We start from the raw sequence: 19,369 nt of genomic DNA, 5'->3' as shown, positions 1-19,369 counted from the left end.
TCGAAGTTATAATTTGCCTTTACTACATGCTTTTCTGGTTTGTCGACCATTGATCTGTAGGCACCAAAATATCAATCCCAATCGGAAATATCAATCCCAATCGGAAATATCAATCCCAATAGTCTGGCCGGACCAATTCATTCTCGTTAAACAACCGACCAAATTAAATGCTCATAACCGGATATCGTTAGTTATACAACCAGTTATTTTTGATTAGCCCTACATTAAATGCATCGGCTGGTACCGAACATAAGCTACTTACATAAAAAGGGACTATATGAAGAAAATAAAGGGTTCTATTTCTTTTCGCCCCGATTGAATTAAACTCCCATATTCTAACATGATATTTTTACCTCATAACTTAATTAATCAGAAAAACTTTGCAACTCGGAACCAAACCTTTTCCCATAATTAACGAATGTTAAATGTACCAATTATATACAGAATTAAAATTAAGGTGCAATGATGGAGAGGCGATTTCATTAAGGTTAAATGATTCGAGGTTTAACTAATAGGGACGAAAAGGCGATACCACTAAAAGCTCTTAAATTATGCAACAGGTCATAGTAAATTTAACCAATTAAGGATATTAAGGGATTGACAGGGCCGCTTTTCAATGCTTAAAATATAACAAGTGGAAACCAACATTGAGTATTTTTATCCAATACTCTGGTACCGGTAGACGTATTTAATATAGGAGCGTTTCAGCCATGGGGTAGGATTCTTGTGCCTACACGTTGAATATGGCAGTTGATAAAGATGATATTTTTATCCAAACTGCACGTCTCCAAAAAATATTAGGCATACTCCAACTTACAACTAGGCAGCGCCTGGAATGTTTCATCAGCTGGAGGAAGTGAGCTTCAAAATTACTCTGAGAGCTTTGAGGGAGAGGGAAGTAGATGGGTGCATTCTGGCTGGGGGGGGGGGGGGGGCACAAAAAGAGGGTCACAATTTTGAAATATTATCTTGCAGAGTAATTAGGAAAAATAATATACAATAATCCACAGGGGTATCAAAACGCATTGTTGGTGTTTTTTTTTGTACAGAGTACTAAAGTTTTAAAACAAGACCAGTTCGAGTTTTGCGTTGAATGGAAACAGAGTGGGCGGCCATGGCGGTGCCTTTTACGTCTTCGGGAGAACTACAAGAGAGATAGGGGTAGAAAATTAGCACCAAAAACTCGAAATATGTTAAACTATAACGATTTCATTTAAATATAGATAACAAGTTTGTAGCAATTGGCTCAAAATTAAACAATTGAAAGGGGTTTATTTTTTCATCACAGCCGTGTCACTACAGCGATTCATGTCATATTGAATTGAGAAGAGGTTTCCACGATTTGCTGAAGACGATACATCTAAGGATTGCCACGAATGTCCAAGGAATCAGCTCTTTACACTCGGGTCTTGGCGCTGAATTCATTTGCATAGTAACAACAACGCTCGCACTTCTTGAGTTTTGGGAAATTGTGTTCGCACCAGAACTCGGCGAGCTGTTTTTGAACAAAACTCAGCAATTTCAATGGTGGAATGGAGTTCTTTTAAAAAAGTCGTGAACTTAAATTAATTTTAAGTTAATTTTAAATTATTTTTTTTTTTGAGTTTGCTGACAAAAACGACCAAAAATATGTAAAAACGTCTCACAATAACATAACCGACTAGCGTCGGGCGAACTGCTCTCAAACGACCGGCGAGCGGTTGGCCTCGTCAGTAGCTAGCCACGGTTTAGTGATGCTAACTTTAGCTTGATCCGACTCTTCAACTTTTAGTTTTCTAGCCTTGTTAGTAAATAAAACAAAAAAAAACTGATAATTTAAAAATTTGCAAAATATTGAAACTTAAAAGAAAATCTTCCAGATTTCGCAAAGAAAACATTCAAAACTATTTTTTGTCTCTCAAGATATGTCAAGTAACCCACCTGCAAGACTTGAAAAGCTTCGTTGGCCAGTAATGATCGTTAGACTCAGAAAAGGACGAAAATATTCAAAAATTTTGAAAACAACCGCAAATTTTAACGAACTCTTGCTAAAATTCAAGATATTCAAATCTTCAAAACCATTTTATTGTCTCAAGAGACTATCCAGTATCCCTATTTCAAGCTTTAAATAGTTTCACTGTTTAAAGATCCATCAACTTGGAACCTGGTAATAATTTTCCGAAAATTTGAAAAAAAAATTAAATTTTATCAAAAAACGCTAAAGCTGGGGTCATTAAGTTTTCGATAACCATCCCATTAACTCTAAAAACTATGTGACAGCTGATCATCAAACCTTTGAGGAGGTCCCTAGGACACTGGTGCGGGAAAAATGATAAAATCAAAAAGCTTTAAAAAACTTGAAAAATTGCAACTGTTTTTAAAAATTGCTGATGTTAAAATCCTGCAAAACATTCCAATACATCTAGAAGCTATGCAGTACCTATAATCAAACTTTAGAGGACGTTATGTGGCTCTTGAGGCTGGAGAAACCTAAAAATGGAAAAAAATTTAAAACAAAAAAATTTGCAAGTTGCATAAAAAACTGCTAAAATTAGTGATATTAAAAGTTGAAAAACATTTTCCAGTAACTTATTCTCAAACCCTATAGGAGACTTTCTGTTAGGCTGAAACACCTGAATAATGTAAATGTCATTAAAATGAAAAAAAAATGTTTAAAAAAATGCCGAAATTCGTGGTGTTGAAATCTTGAGAAACATTCCATTACATCTAGAAACTATACAGTAACCTGTTGTCAAACTCTAGAGGAGGTTCCTCAGGCAAAGAATAATAAAGAACAAAACATAGACGGCATATAGCCGGAAAATAGGTACCGTGCTACTCACCTGAGCTCCAATTGAAATAATTAAACACAAAAAATAAAGCATAGCCGGCAAATATCAGACGTTGAAGCGCTTGACGTAGATCGGGATTAAATTAAAGGGAAAAATTGACAGAATTTGTTTCGAAGTGTGAAAGTGTTCTAAATTGATGTGCATTTTCAGCTTAATTCTAAAATTATACTTAAATCAGCTTCTAAACTGAAAACTACTAAGCTTAATACTAATGCGAGCTAGCAATCGCTCTAATAAACTTTGATAACCTAATGTACTATGACTTGATGACAGGGCTGAATCGGTTTATCCCGTTTCTCTTGATTTTGCTCTTTTGATTGACTTTGACCGTATACACTAGATTAAATAAGTGTTCAATAAGTGAAACAATTTAAAATCCAATTAGTTGAAACAATGAGGGGGGGTAATTCAGGAGTCCAACGTGAAAGTCATGACTTAGGTAAAACAAAAATCGTGAACGCGAACTTGAAAGGAGAGCGCCTAAATAAAACCTGTTGCGAGACTGACGGCGGCAATTAAAAAGTAAAACAGCAGCACAAGTCCTGAAATACAATCCGAAGAATTGAATGGAAAACTTAGGCTGAAACACCTGAATAATGTAAATGTCAATAAAAAATGAAAAAAAAAATGTTTTGTAAAAAAAATGCCGAAATTCGTGGTGTTGAAATCTTGAGAAACATTCCATTACATCTAGAAACTATACAGTAACCTGTTGTCAAACTCTAGAGGAGGTTCCTCAGTTTTCGAGGCTTGGTAAACCTAAACAGACACTTTTCAATGTTTCAAAAAACTTGAAACTTGAAAATTTTATCGAAAATTTGCTAAAATTTGTGATATTAAAAAGTTTGAATTTATTCCATGCCCAATAAAAAATTTTAACGTGACTTATTATTAGACCCTTAAAAAGGTTTTCTGGCCGCTGGGTCCATAAAATCTTGGAAAGTGAATGTCAAAGAACTTGAAAAAAATTGCATTTTTTTTTTTAAAATGCTAAAATTCGTGATGTTAAAATGTTGAAACCATTCCACTACCACATGAAACTATGAAATAACCTATTATAAAATCCTAGAGGAAGTCCCATAACACCTAGAGCTGAAAGAACTCAAAAACTGACAAAAATGTTCAAAAAAATTGAAAATTGCAAAAAAAATTGAAAATTGTAAAAATTGCAATAAAATTACGTGTTTTTAGCGATCGGTTGTTCGAACGTAGCCACGGTGAAGGGGGGGGGGGAAGAGGGGGGTGCACCGGGGGTGGGGGCAATAGTGCAGTGGGGGGTGGGAATAATAGTGGAGGGGGTCAACAGTGGGGGGGTGTCTTCAACCTCTCTTCCGCCCTTAACACCATAAGTATAAGTCTCCAAAACGGTTTGAGCTGAAACAGAGCTGAAAGGCTCTAAGAGCACTTAATGCTCGCTGGGCGCTACCTATTTATCCCGTTTTTGAGGACGGAAAGTCATAAGCGTCAGACAAAAAATCGGTCAAGCGAAAAATCGCATAAAAAAAGACCGACAGTTACTGTTACTTGTTACTGACTGAAATTCGAACGTTGCATTTTTTGGCTACAGTGTCTTAACCTTAGAGTTTTGCCAGTTCATCACGTTTCTCGACGTTAAAATTTCAAATCAGTCAGATGAGAAACTACAAAAGAAGATAGCTAACATATTGCCATACAATAGCTCCAATAGCTTCTCAGACCCGTAGTATCAACACAAGGCATATGAAAAGATTGAGAACTACCAAAATTTTATTTAAAAGCTTTTTAATCAAATTGTTGTACTGTTTGTAGTTGAGTTAGACCAATGTACAGTAACGCTGCCCTCAAAAAACGATGATTAATCGGATTAAGATGTTTTTAATTGACCTCAACTAAAAATAAAGACAGTAAAAATCAATTTAAGTAGGAAAAGTCATTTTGAGAGTAAGGTAAGTCACGTGTGACAAGAAAATCACGCAAATGAGCAAACATAGCCAGAAGATTGCTGAAATAGCAGCAAAAAAAGGCTTTCGAGCCGTAAATTACAGATAAAACAGATACAGAAATGAGTTCAAAAACTTATCGGTGCGCCTCTTGAAACTATGAGAGAACTTTCAGCGTTGAATTCATGTAATGCTCAATTTGACCTTCAACAAACTCATACTTAAGTTTGTATAGTGCAAAAATCATTTTGCAAAGTAAGTTGGCTGGTCAAAAAAATCTAGTCACGACAGCCGGGGCAATTTATTTCACTGTTGTATTTTGGATAACTTTTTGAGTGAAAACAACTGCCACAATGGAGACGTTCGAACCCGAGATATCCCGGATAACACTCCTCACCCATAAACACTCAGCGATATAGTCTTTGGAGCCTCCATTTTGGATCACACACAAGGAAAACATCGATTGGCGGAATAGCTGCGAAAGAATAGACTCGCGTGCCGTATAATAGAGATAGAAACAGATACAGATATAAGTTGAAAAAGTTATGGACGCCGCTCAAAAAGCCAGGTAAAAAATTCAGCGATAATTTATTAAAGCTTGCTAAAATTCATTACCCAGAAGCCTTTTCATTAGGGACCTTTATTACACATATGAGTTCCTTTGACCTTAAACTTATTCAAAATAAACTGAAATTTTTAAGTGCAAAAGTCATTTTATTGAGTGAGGTAAGTCACTTATGATCAAAATCTAATCGCACAAAAAACTTTTGCTAGAGAGAGTGAGAAATGACGTCACGCGCGCAAAAACCGTTAGCGAAAGGATGAAGTCAATCAGAAAATTTGACTGTTTCAGCTTTAATGTGTGAAAAAATTAAAACGATAAAGAGCGTCAGACGACGAAACAACAAACAAAGAGCACCCCAATATAGCTCCGCTCAGCTTACAGCTTCGCAGCTATAAAAATCAAGCGTGAAAAAACTCAAGAAGTCAAATGAAAGAACGTTCTAGAAAAAAGGACCAACAGATGACGAAACATAAAACAACTGCAAAAGAGCTCTAGTCAGCTATTAGCTTGGCAGCTAGAACTTACACCTATAGGTGTTAAAATGAAATTACGCATTCAATTCAGTACAAAAATGACATCATTTGGTCGTAACAAAAATCTTGACATAAAAAAACGTAGCCGTCAGATTGCCGGAAAAAAGCCACGATAGACGCTTGTGGCCTTCCATGGAATTGAAAAAACTAAAGAAATAAGATAGGCAGATTGACCAGCAGTCCTTTAATAGACCACTAGACTTTTTGGGTTAGATTCGGACTGTCATTTTTATGAGACACATACGCTCGCTCTATAAGGAAAAATCCCTAACAGAGCTTTTTCAAAATTAAAATTCGAAATCAAAAACTCAAGAATAAGGGCATTTATTGTTTGGCACTACTTAGATGCACACTATTGATTTTTTAACGTTCAGAAAATTTAAATTTCATTAAGTGAGTTCAGAAGTCCTTTTATTGAGTGAGGTAAGTCACGCAATTGACCTCAAAGCAGAACAAATGACGTCACGTACACAAATTTTAACTGCAAAGCAGTAGAAGTCATTGAACTTGAAAAAGTCAATTCCAAGAAGTCAGGTCGCAAGAATCATCGATGGAGACGACGAATTAAATAAAAACCACGATGTCCCCAATAATAGCCGCTATTGCTTCGCGGCTATTAACCGAGGGTAGCCAAACATTTGAGATTAAGAACCACCCTTCACACCATAAAATTGTCTCTCAAAACAGCTTTGGTGAATCGCACTCTGGTGAATGTTTGTGAATCGCACTCTGGGACTCTAATAAGAGTACTTAATTCCCTCCGAGCGCTACCTATTTAACTCGACGAAAAATGAATGGGTCAGACGAAAAATCAGTCAAGCAAAAAAATCGCATAAAAAGACCACAGGACTAATAAAGTCGCTCTTTTCACCCGTTTAATTTTGCAAGTACTCGAAGGCCAAAAGGCAAATTTTTCGGAATTCAGCAAAATTAAGGCATACTTTACTCTTTACAACAATTAAAATCTCTAAGAATTATCACTGAGTTTTGTTTACTTCTGGAGCTGCTACACTTCACCGTCGTTTTCCAAATTGGTTCCAAAGAACACGTTCATAATTTCTTGGGGCCTTGGACTAGGTGTGTTGAGGGTAGTTTTGTCGTAAAAAGACGAATCCTCAGCATTTGTGGCTGTTCTCGTCCGAGTTAGCAAGAGAGGCGCCGAGTTACTTCTCTGTATCTTTGGTTGTGCATCCAGCAATTGCTGAAGTTGGGTATGTATTTCAGGGAATAACGGCCGATCATCTGGTTTCTTCTGGACGCACTCAATTAGTAGCTGTTTCAAATCAGCGGGCGTGTCGTCTTGGCATTGGGAGAGATCTGGCTTGAGGAAACCTTTTCCAACCTAAAAGTATCATACGATATTAGCAACGGCAAGTGCATCTATCCAAACTATTACAATGGCAATTGGAACGAAGCAATTGGAACGACTAATTCGTTTTTGGTTATTTTGTTTTGAATCAAACTTTTACAGTGCGCCTTTGAAGATATCCGTTTGCAGCAACATGAAATCTTTGCCTTGCATAAAGTGATATTGCAAACTAATGAAAATTTTTTTACTAGTCAATACTCGATTAAATTATCTAGATCGGTCAAAACTGTAACCAACCATGTATATAATGACGTCTCTGCACAATCCATTGTAGGGGAGATTGCCTGAGAATAGTTCAAAGAGGACAATTCCAAAGCTGTACACGTCACTCTTGTAGCTGTAGGGCGTGTCACTACTGAACATGAGTACCTCTGGTGCCATCCACAGAATGGAACCTGTCGGCTGGCGCTCTTGTGTACTACCTGAAATATGCATCTTCTTATGAACACCCTCTATCTTTTTATGAACGCATGGAGTCTCAAAAATTTGCTCACGTAAAACATGACCGACTAACGCGGAGCGAATGTCTCCCAAACTATCGGGGAGTGGTCGTCTTCGTCAGTAGCTAGCTACGGTTTAGGGGGGCTAGCTTTTGCAGCTTAAGTGAAGGAGGCGTGAGCTGAGAGCAAAGAGGTGGGAGGGGGTTGAAATGATGAGAACACTTCACACCAGCAATTTATATCTCTAAAAGTCAAAAGGGTTGAGAAAATAACACAGGACTAATAAGATTTCGTATATAACTTCGTTTGAGAGCTATTAAAACAGAATGCTCCCAAATTGAATTAACAGAGCTGGGAGATCGCCAGAAAATAGCTTCGTAGATCTGCAATAGCAAAAAAGCGACCTTATCTCCTTCAATTAACGTTAAGTAGTTATATGTAGTGGGGGGGGGGGGGGTAAAAGGATGTACCTATGTATTAACATTAGGTATAGCCTATTTTCGTCCAATTTCCAAAGATGTACCTAAAAAGAGAGTGAGAACAATAGACCTGTCATCTTCTCATAATTACCCAGGGGTAATTATCTCAATTACCCCCAGGGAAATGCATCCAGTTTTCCGCTCTTATGCACTTCACCTAATCTTATCTACTTAATAAAATTCATCTGCAGAACTTTTACTTTCAAAATTTTCATTTACGCATAACTTTTTCGATTATCAATTTTTTTTTTTAATTTTCGATTATTAATCAAGTTTTGTTTTCAATAATTTCAAATTATTGGAAGTTTTTCGCAAAAGCTTCTTAAAGTTTTTTGAAAATTTTATTTTTTTTTTTCAATTTTTTTTTACTCATGATGTGAAAGCATGCACGAAACCGATTTTTTGGCATTTTCTTTTGGTAGTTTCTGTTTTTTTCTCGGTAGTTTCAGTTTCAAAAACCCGAAACCGTTAAAAAAAATTGTATATAAAGTTGTTCTAATAATCGGTTGAAATTTTTTAACACAGATTTCAATGAAAAATACTAAAACACAGAAAACCATCACTGAAAATTTGTTTTTTTTTCGTAGTTTCAGATTCTGAAACCTCAAACTAAAAATTTTTTTTTGGTCGAAAATGTATACTACAGTACAACTTTAGAGGGTATTTTTCGAAGTGAAGTTCAATGGTGGTAATTTCACGGTCAATTATAGATTATGGGTTTGGGTTTTTTGTAGTTTTAGTTTCTCAAACCTCAAACTACAAAATAGTTTTTATCGAGAATGGTATGCTATATCAACTCTCTATATGTTGCTTTTAAACAAAGCATTTGATAGTGACTTCTTTAACTCCTAGAAGTTACACTTTTTGGTTTTTTTCTGAAGTTTCAGCTCCTGAAACCTGAAACCTCAAATTATTTTTTTTTGGAATTGTTTGTTACAGTACATCTTTATAGCGTAATTCTTACCGCAGAATCCAATGGGCATAATTTAAAAGTCGCGAAAAGAGGACAAATTTGTATTTGCTTTAGATTCTGAAACTTGAAACCAAAAAAAGTTTTTGGTAAAAAATACTCAATTCTTGTAAAAAATACCCTATTCTTGAAAAAATGAAAAAACCCATTTCATACCAAAAAATACCAAATTCTTGGCAAAAAATACCCAATTCTTGCCAAAAACACCCAATCCTTGTCCAAAAAAAGCCAATCGTTGCCAAAAAATACCCAATTATTGCCAAAAATTACCCAATTATTGCCAAAAAAAACCCAATTCTTGGCAAAAAATTCCAAATTCTTGAAAAACAAACACTCCATTATTGTGAAAAATGCCCAACTATTGCCAACAGATCCCAGGTCTTGGTGAAAAGCACCCAATTCGTGACTCAAAATATCTATTTATTGTCAAAAACACCCAAATATTACCCAAAAAATATCAAACTGTTGCCAAAAAAACAATTCTACTCCAAGAATATCTGTTTCTAGTCATGAGTTACACAATTCATAGCAAAAATACCCACTTATTACCAAAATCTACAAAATTTTTGCCAAAAATACCTAATTCCTGCGAAAAGGAACCCAGTTCTAGTAAAAATATCCCAATACTTGCCGCACAGAGACACAAGTCTTGCCAGAAATACCCATTTTTACCACAAAATAGCGAAATTTTGTCAAAAATACCCAAATTGTAACCAAAATAACAAAATTTTATCAAATATCTAAAATATATCAAAAGTTAGACAATCTTGCAATCATCCGTTTTTTCTCTAATTTCTTATCAACAATCCAATTATTTAGTGACCTTAAAACATCAACTTTTGAGATAATCTTTTGTAAAGACGAATCTTCTCAGGTGATCGATATAGGTTTAATTTTCGATTATTAATGAAGTTTTGTTGTCAATAACTTCAAATTATTGGAAGTTTTTCGCAAAAGCTTCTTAAAGTTTTTTGAAAATTTAATTTTTTTTCAATTTTTTTTACTCATGATGTGAAAGCATGCAAGAAACCGATTTTTTCGCATTTTCTTTTGGTAGTTTCTGTTTTTTTTTTCTCGGTAGTTTCAGCTTCAAAAGCCCGAAACCGTTAAAAAAATTGTATATAAAGTTGTTCTAATAATCGGTTGAAATTTTTTAACACAGATTTCAATGAAAAATACTAAAACACAGAAAACCATCACTGAAAATTTGTTTTTTTTTTCGTAGTTTCAGATTCTGAAACCTCAAACTAAAAATTTTTTTTGGTCGAAAATGTATACTACAGTACAACTTTAGAGGGTATTTTTCGAAGTGAAGTTCAATGGTGGTAATTTCACGGTCAATTATAGATTATGGGTTTGGGTTTTTTGTAGTTTTAGTTTCTCAAACCTCAAACTACAAAATAGTTTTTATCGAGAATGGTATGCTATATCAACTCTCTATATGTTGTTTTTAAACAAAGCATTTAATAGTGACTTCTTTAACTCCTAGAAGTTACACTTTTTGGTTTTTTTCTGAAGTTTCAGCTTCTGAAACCTGAAACCTCAAATTATTTTTTTTTTGGAATTGTTTGTTACAGTACATCTTTATAGCGTAATTTTTAACGCAGAATCCAATGGGCATAATTTAAAAGTCGTGAAAAGAGGACAAATTTGTATTTGTTTTAGATTCTGAAACTTGAAACCAAAAAAAGTTTTTGGTAAAAAATACTCAATTCTTGTAAAAAATACCCTATTCTTGAAAAAATGAAAAAACCCATTTCATACCAAAAAATACCAAATTCTTGGCAAAAAATACCCAATTCTTGCCAAAAACACCCAATCCTTGTCCAAAAAAAGCCAATCGTTGCCAAAAAATACCCAATTATTGCCAAAAATTACCCAATTATTGCCAAAAAAAACCCAATTCTTGGCAAAAAATTCCAAATTCTTGAAAAACAAACACTCCATTATTGTGAAAAATGCCCAACTATTGCCAACAGATCCCAGGTCTTGGTGAAAATCACCCAATTCGTGACTCAAAATATCTATTTATTGTCAAAAACACCCAAATATTACCCAAAAAATATCAAACTGTTGCCAAAAAAACAATTCTACTCCAAGAATATCTGTTTCTAGTCATGAGTTACACAATTCATAGCAAAAATACCCACTTATTACCAAAATCTACAAAATTTTTGCCAAAAATACCTAATTCCTGCGAAAAGGAACCCAGTTCTAGTAAAAATATCCCAATACTTGCCGCACAGAGACACAAGTCTTGCCAGAAATACCCATTTTTACCACAAAATAGCGAAATTTTGTCAAAAATACCCAAATTGTAACCAAAATAACAAAATTTTATCAAATATCTAAAATATATCAAAAGTTAGACAATCTTGCAATCATCCGTTTTTTCTCTAATTTCTTATCAACAATCCAATTATTTAGTGACCTTAAAACATCAACTTTTGAGATAATCTTTTGTAAAGACGAATCTTCTCAGGTGATCGATATAGGTTTAATTTTCGATTATTAATGAAGTTTTGTTGTCAATAACTTCAAATTATTGGAAGTTTTTCGCAAAAGCTTCTTAAAGTTTTTTGAAAATTTAATTTTTTTTCAATTTTTTTTACTCATGATGTGAAAGCATGCAAGAAACCGATTTTTTCGCATTTTCTTTTGGTAGTTTCTGTTTTTTTTTCTCGGTAGTTTCAGCTTCAAAAGCCCGAAACCGTTAAAAAAATTGTATATAAAGTTGTTCTAATAATCGGTTGAAATTTTTTAACACAGATTTCAATGAAAAATACTAAAACACAGAAAACCATCACTGAAAATTTGTTTTTTTTTCGTAGTTTCAGATTCTGAAACCTCAAACTAAAAATTTTTTTTGGTCGAAAATGTATACTACAGTACAACTTTAGAGGGTATTTTTCGAAGTGAAGTTCAATGGTGGTAATTTCACGGTCAATTATAGATTATGGGTTTGGGTTTTTTGTAGTTTTAGTTTCTCAAACCTCAAACTACAAAATAGTTTTTATCGAGAATGGTATGCTATATCAACTCTCTATATGTTGTTTTTAAACAAAGCATTTAATAGTGACTTCTTTAACTCCTAGAAGTTACACTTTTTGGTTTTTTTCTGAAGTTTCAGCTTCTGAAACCTGAAACCTCAAATTATTTTTTTTTTTGGAATTGTTTGTTACAGTACATCTTTATAGCGTAATTTTTAACGCAGAATCCAATGGGCATAATTTAAAAGTCGTGAAAAGAGGACAAATTTGTATTTGTTTTAGATTCTGAAACTTGAAACCAAAAAAAGTTTTTGGTAAAAAATACTCAATTCTTGTAAAAAATGCCCTATTCTTGAAAAAATGAAAAAACCCATTTCATACCAAAAAATACCAAATTCTTGGCAAAAAATACCCAATTCTTGCCAAAAACACCCAATCCTTGTCCAAAAAAAGCCAATCGTTGCCAAAAAATACCCAATTATTGCCAAAAATTACCCAATTATTGCCAAAAAAAACCCAATTCTTGGCAAAAAATTCCAAATTCTTGAAAAACAAACACTCCATTATTGTGAAAAATGCCCAACTATTGCCAACAGATCCCAGGTCTTGGTGAAAATCACCCAATTCGTGACTCAAAATATCTATTTATTGTCAAAAACACCCAAATATTACCCAAAAAATATCAAACTGTTGCCAAAAAAACAATTCTACTCCAAGAATATCTGTTTCTAGTCATGAGTTACACAATTCATAGCAAAAATACCCACTTATTACCAAAATCTACAAAATTTATGCCAAAAATACCTAATTCCTGCAAAAAGGAACCCAGTTCTATTAAAAATATCCCAATACTTGCCGCACAGAGACACAAGTCTTGCCAGAAATACCCATTTTTACCACAAAATAGCGAAATTTTGTCAAAAATACCCAAATTGTAACCAAAATAACAAAATTTTATCAAATATTTATCTAAAATAAATCAAAAGTTAGACAATCTTGCAATCATCCGTTTTTTCTCTAATTTATCAACAATCCAATTATTTAGTGACCTTAAAACATCAACTTTTGAGATAATCTTTTGTAAAGACGAATCTTCTCAGGTGATCGATATAGGTTTAATTTTCGATTATTAATAAGTTTTGTTTTCAATAATTTCAAATTATTGGAAGTTTTTTGCAAAAGCTTCTTAAAATCTTTTGTAAAGACGAATCTTCTCAGGTGATCGATATAGGTTTAATGAGTACAAATTTGTCACGAATTTTTTGCTATGTACAGAATTAATTGTTAAAAGTTCAACCATAGTAATTTAACAATTACGTCCTACTATCTTCTCAATTAAGAACAAATACGTGATCATTTTTTGTAAGAGGGCCACTGACCTCTTTGAAACAAAATTTACTCCAGCTAGGTCATATGATTCCTGCAATTAGGGATACCTATGTATTGTATGGGGTCACTGAACTCATGTTAACAAAAAATAATCCTTACTACTTACGATATTATTCCTATTTTATCAAAGCATGCACAGCTCACGTGCTTGAAGTCTTACTCATAGTATTGTAATAATTACGTCACTATTGCGTCATAATGATGTCATTTTTTATTGTAGTGCACAAACAAAAATTCAACTCATTGCGCTTATTTTCGTTCTCTTCAACAACTTAGCTATAGTTAGACTTTTTCATTTTTTTCGGAGACAATTTTAATCTCCTTTTCCTACAAACCTAAGTTTTCAGTTATAAACCTTTCAGTGTAGATTCTTCATCTCTAGGATATCTTCCTATTTCCCATTCCAGGTAAGTCACCTCTGTTATAGAATATGAAAAGAGACAAAAAAAGAATAATGGGCTATTATAATCATCGTACTCATTCGCAAATAGCATATTATTTCTTCAGAGAGAAAGTTTTTTTTCAATATCTGTGTTTTCAATTTATTTAGGAGTTCAACCGTCGTCACCTAAAAAAGGCTGGAATAATGAATATCAAATCTGTGAAATTGAACGAAAAACTTAAGGCCCACTTCTTTTTCCCCGATTTCAAGGATGATGTAGCAATTATAAAGGAGAGGAAGACGTGCTTCGGCTGGGTAGCTGAACCTCCATTCTCCATTCCGAGGCAGCTTCTAGTCTTCATTATTGCAATCGAGAATTTGTCAGAAGTCTCTGTTCCATACAAACAGACAACTGTAGACTTCTACGAGAACCACATCGAAAACAAAACTTTACAAGTCTCAGACAACATGGAACTGAGCAGATCAGTCCGTGCACAATTTTGTGATTATGAGTTGTCCTATAGACCAATGTATGAAAATCAATTAGGATTTTTTGAGGAGGAGATAGAACTTAAATTCCTCTGGTGTCTGTCTGACGAGTATGACAATTTGCAGGAGCAGAAAACTGATCGGGATTGTGACGAGTGGGAAAATGGGTCATTGACAGAGAGTATTATGGCAATTATAGAAGAAGAGAACGCACTTGATCCCAAGTTAGACAACAAAAAATCTGACCAGGCAGTCCCTTTTGCGTGTTTTTCTACAGACACTGGACAAGATGCATTGAAAGAAGTACAGGAAGCATCGAGTGTTGAAACCAATTCAATCAAGTCTGCCAGAACCATCCTTAGTACTGTACTCAATGATTATAAAGATTACCAAGATAATATTTTATCTAATGAAGCCAGTGAAAAAATATCTGAAAAAACTTCCCTCAAATCTGAGCAACCAGCGTCTTGTACACAAAAGACTGAAATTCAAAAAATTCAACTGAACAAAAATTCAAACTGAAATAGAAAAATAAAAAAATAGCATTTTTTGGTAAAAACTTTATGTAAAAAACGACATTTTTGAAAGAAAAATTATTCTAGTAAAACTTGTTTTTTCAAAAAAAAAATTATTTTAAATTAAATTTTACATTAAAAAATTCAAAAACAGAAAAAAGGAAAAACAAAAAACAACACAAGTTGCAATTTTTGTTAAAAACCTTATGTAAAAAACGACATTTTTGAAAAAAAAATTATTCTAGTAAAACTTGTTTTTTCAAAAAGGAAATTAATTGAATTTCATATTTTACATTAAAAAATTCAAAAACAGAAAAAAGGAAAAATAGAAAAATAAAAAACAACACAAGTTGCATTTTTTGTTAAAAACCTTATGTAAAAACGACATTTTTGAAAAAAAATTATTCTAGTAAAACTTGTTTTTTCAAAAAGGAAAATAATTGAATTTCATATTTTACATTAAAAAATTCAAAAACAGAAAAAAGGAAAAATAGAAAAATAAAAAACAACAAAAATTGCATTTTTTGTTTATAACCTTATGCAAAAAACGGCATTTTTGAAAGAAATTTTTTTTAATAAAACAAAATTTTCCGAAAAAAAAAATTTTAAATTTTACAAAAAAATTCAAAAACAAAAAAAAAAGGAAAAATAAAAAAATAAAAACAGCACAAGTTGCATTTTTTGTTAAAAACCTTATGTAAAAAACGGCATTTTTGAAAGAAAAATTATTCTAGTAAAACTTTGTTTTTTCAAACAGAAAATTAATTAAATTTAAATTTTTACATAAAAAAAATTAAAAAACAGAAAAAAAAGTAAAAATAAAAAATAAAAAACCATCAAGATTTACATTTTTGTTGAAAAACAGTGTGTAAAACACAACAATTTTTTTTAAAAAAAATCATTTTAGTAAAAAAAGATTTTCATTTAAAAAAATGATTCAATTCAAAACTTCACATTAAAAAATTTAAAAAACTGACAATTGGAAAAACGAAAAGAGAAACCTTTTGTAAAAAAAACGACGTTTTTAAAAAAAATGGGATAGTAAATGTATATTTTTTTCAAGACAGTAAAAATTATGCAAAAGGTTTTCAACTTTTTTTTTAAAAAAAAACTAAATTCTAATACTTAAAGATTTGTATGAGTATCTATTTCTAAAAATTCCTGCCAAAAATTCTTCTTTTAATTGACCAGGTAATATATTATCAAAGGCAGCACGCTTATTGCAAGATTCTGATGGGAAGAATTGCTGCTGGAGTTTGCTTCGAAATTGTCACTGTAATCGCTTTGCATCATCCAGTATCAGCTGCCGGGAGTTCATTGCAGAGGCCAAAAAAACCCGCGTTTTTGAAAAAAACATTTTATGAAAACAAGCCTTTTTCGTCGTTAACCGCCATTTTTGAGAAAAAAAACATATTACAAAAACAGGCATTTTTTGACATAAATTTTAATTCAAAATTGAACTTTAAATAAAAGTTAATTTCGAAAATGCATTTGTAAAACTCAAATAGATTATATTATCAAAGTATCAATTCAAAAGCATACATGAAATTTAGCTTTTTCTGAGTGTAAAAAGAGAATATTACAAATTAAACAGTCAATTATTCACCTCAGGAAATAATAGTTTTTTGGATCTGAAATTATACCGGAAATACAAACAGATAATCAGTCAAAGAAATAACTTCTCAGCCGGTTATTTTAGTTACTATACAACTCAGCAGCTCGTCTCAATTTGCACGATGGAGGACACATGTTGTCTTCGTTTTCATCACCATCTGAAATTTTACTTCCCACTCTTTTCAGGGTTATTGACATCAGGAGCCCTTCTCTTGACAGTCTTTTGTGTACAAGACGCTGGTTGCTCAGATTTGAGGGAAGTTTTTTCAGATATTTTTTCACTGGCTTCATTAGATAAAATATGATCTTGGTAATCTGTATAATCATTGAGTACAGTACTAAGGATGGTTCTGGCAGACTTGATTGAATTGGTTTCAACACTCGATGCTTCCTGTACTTCTTTCAATGCATCTTGTCCAGTGTCTGTAGAAAAACACGCAAAAGGGACTGCCTGGTCAGATTTTTTGTTGTCTAACTTGGGATCAAGTGCCTTCTCTTCTTCTATAATTGCAATAATACTCTTTGTCAATGACCCATTTTTCCACTCGTCACAATCCCGATCAGGTTTCTGCTCCTGCAAATTGTCATACTCGTCAGACACACACCAGAGGAATTTAAGTTCTATCTCCTCCTCAAAAAATCCTAATTGATTTTCATACATAGGTCTATAGGACAACTCATAATCACAAAATTGTGCACGGACTGATCTGCTCAGTTCCATGTTGTCTGAGACTTGTAAAGTTTTGTTTTCGATGTGGTTCTCGTAGAAGTCTACAGTTGTCTGTTTGTATGGAACAGAGACTTCTGGCAAATTCTCGATTGCAATAATGAAGACTAGAAGCTGCCTCGGAATGGAGAATGGAGGTTCAGCTACCCAGCCGAAGCACGTCTTCCTCTCCTTTATAATTGCTACATCATCATTGAAATCGGGGAAGAAGTGGGCCTTAAGATTTTCGTTCAATTTCACAGATTTGATATTCATTATTCCAGCATTTTTTAGGTGACGACGGTTGAACTCCTAAATAAATTGAAAATACAGATATTGAAAAAAAACTTTCTCTCTGAAGAAATAATATGCTATTTGCGAATGAGTACGATGATTATAATAGCCCATTCTTTTTTTGGTCTGTTTTCATATTCTATAACAGAGGTGACTTACCTGGAATGGGAAATAGGAAGATATCCTAGAGATGAAGAATCTCCACTGAAAGGTTTATAACTGAAAACTTAGGTTAGTAGGAAAAGGAGATTAAAATTGTCTCCGAAAAAAAATGAAAAAGTCTAACTATAGCTAAGTTGTTGAAGAGAACGAAAATAAGCGCAGAGTTGAATTTTTGTTTGTGCACTACAATAAAAAATGACATCATTATGACGCAATAGTGACGTAATTATTACAATACTATGAGTAAGACTTCAATCACGTGAGTTGTGCATGCTTTGATAAAATAGGAATAATATCGTAAGTGGTAAGGATTATTTTTTGTTCACATGAGTTCAGTGACCCCATACAATACATAGGTATCCCTAATTGCAGCAATCATATGACGTAGCTGGAGTAAATTTTGTTTCAAAGAGGTCAGTGGCCCTCTTACAAAAAATGATCACGTATTTGTTCTTAATTGAGAAGATAGTAGGACGTAATTGTTAAATTACTATGGTTGAACTTTTAACAATTAATTCTGTACAAAAGATTATCTCAAAAGTTGATGTTTTAAGGTCACTAAATAATTGGATTGTTGATAAGAAATTAGAGAAAAAACGGATGATTGCAAGATTGTCTAACTTTTGATATATTTTAGATAAATATTTGATAAAATTTTGTTATTTTGGTTACAATTTGGGTATTTTTGACAAAATTTCGCTATTTTGTGGTAAAAATGGGTATTTCTGGCAAGACTTGTGTCTCTGTGCGGCAAGTATTGGGATATTTTTTACTAGAACTGGGTTCCTTTTCGCAGGAATTAGGTATTTTTGGCAAAAATTTTGTAGATTTTGGTAATAAGTGGGTATTTTTGCTATGAATTGTGTAACTCATGACTAGAAACAGATATTCTTGGAGTAGAATTGTTTTTTTGGCAACAGTTTGATATTTTTTGGGTAATATTTGGGTGTTTTTGACAATAAATAGATATTTTGAGTCACGAATTGGGTGCTTTTCACCAAGACCTGGGATCTGTTGGCAATAGTTGGGCATTTTTCACAATAATGGAGTGTTTGTTTTTCAAGAATTTGGAATTTTTTGCCAAGAATTGGCTTTTTTGGCAATAATTGGGTAATTTTTGGCAATAATTGGGTATTTTTTGGCAACGATTGGCTTTTTTTGGACAAGGATTGGGTGTTTTTGGCAAGAATTGGGTATTTTTTGCCAAGAATTTGGTATTTTTTGGTATGAAATGGGTTTTTTCATTTTTTCAAGAATAGGGTATTTTTTACAAGAATTGAGTATTTTTTACCAAAAACTTTTTTTGGTTTCAAGTTTCAGAATCTAAAACAAATACAAATTTGTCCTCTTTTCACGACTTTTAAATTATGCCCATTGGATTCTGCGTTAAAAATTACGCTATAAAGATGTACTGTAACAAACAATTCCAAAAAAAAAAAATTTGAGGTTTCAGGTTTCAGAAGCTGAAACTTCAGAAAAAAACCAAAAAGTGTAACTTCTAGGAGTTAAGGAAGTCACTATCAAATGCTTTGTTTAAAAACAACATATAGAGAGTTGATATAGCATACCATTCTCGATAAAACTATTTTGTAGTTTGAGGTTTGAGAAACTAAAACTACAAAAAACCCAAACCCATAATCTATAATTGACCGTGAAATTACCACCATTGAACTTCACTTCGAAAAATACCCTCTAAAGTTGTACTGTAGTATACATTTTCGA

General features: G+C 33.0%; 2 protein-coding genes across 7 annotated transcripts in view; both read right to left on the bottom strand.

Annotated features, from left to right (window-relative positions):
• LOC142356726 (S-formylglutathione hydrolase-like) overlaps positions 1-19,369 on the bottom strand; it is a 341,513-nt gene that overhangs the window by 43,956 nt on the left and 278,188 nt on the right. The gene's annotated exons all lie outside the window — the stretch shown is intronic.
• Positions 574-19,369, bottom strand: part of LOC142356648 (RAF proto-oncogene serine/threonine-protein kinase-like) — a 41,802-nt gene continuing 23,006 nt past the window's right edge. For 3 of the 5 annotated variants that reach the window (XM_075408490.1, XM_075408498.1, XM_075408496.1), the window contains 3 exons: positions 7,455-7,639; positions 6,844-7,190; positions 574-1,495 (listed from right to left, as the gene is read on the bottom strand). In XM_075408490.1, the coding sequence (XP_075264605.1) occupies positions 6,855-7,190; positions 7,455-7,639 (521 nt within the window). In that variant the 3' untranslated portion in view covers positions 574-1,495; positions 6,844-6,854. The remainder of the gene's footprint in view (positions 1,496-6,843; positions 7,191-7,454; positions 7,640-19,369) is intronic. The other 2 variants (XM_075408502.1, XM_075408509.1) reach the window with 1 other exon arrangement.

This window comes from Convolutriloba macropyga, chromosome 2, assembly GCF_964194025.1.
Source record: "Convolutriloba macropyga chromosome 2, txConMacr16.3, whole genome shotgun sequence".
Taxonomy (NCBI): Eukaryota; Metazoa; Xenacoelomorpha; order Acoela; family Convolutidae; genus Convolutriloba; species Convolutriloba macropyga.
The sequence above is the reverse complement of the archived record's forward strand: the minus strand, read 5'-3'. Positions and strand labels throughout refer to the sequence as shown.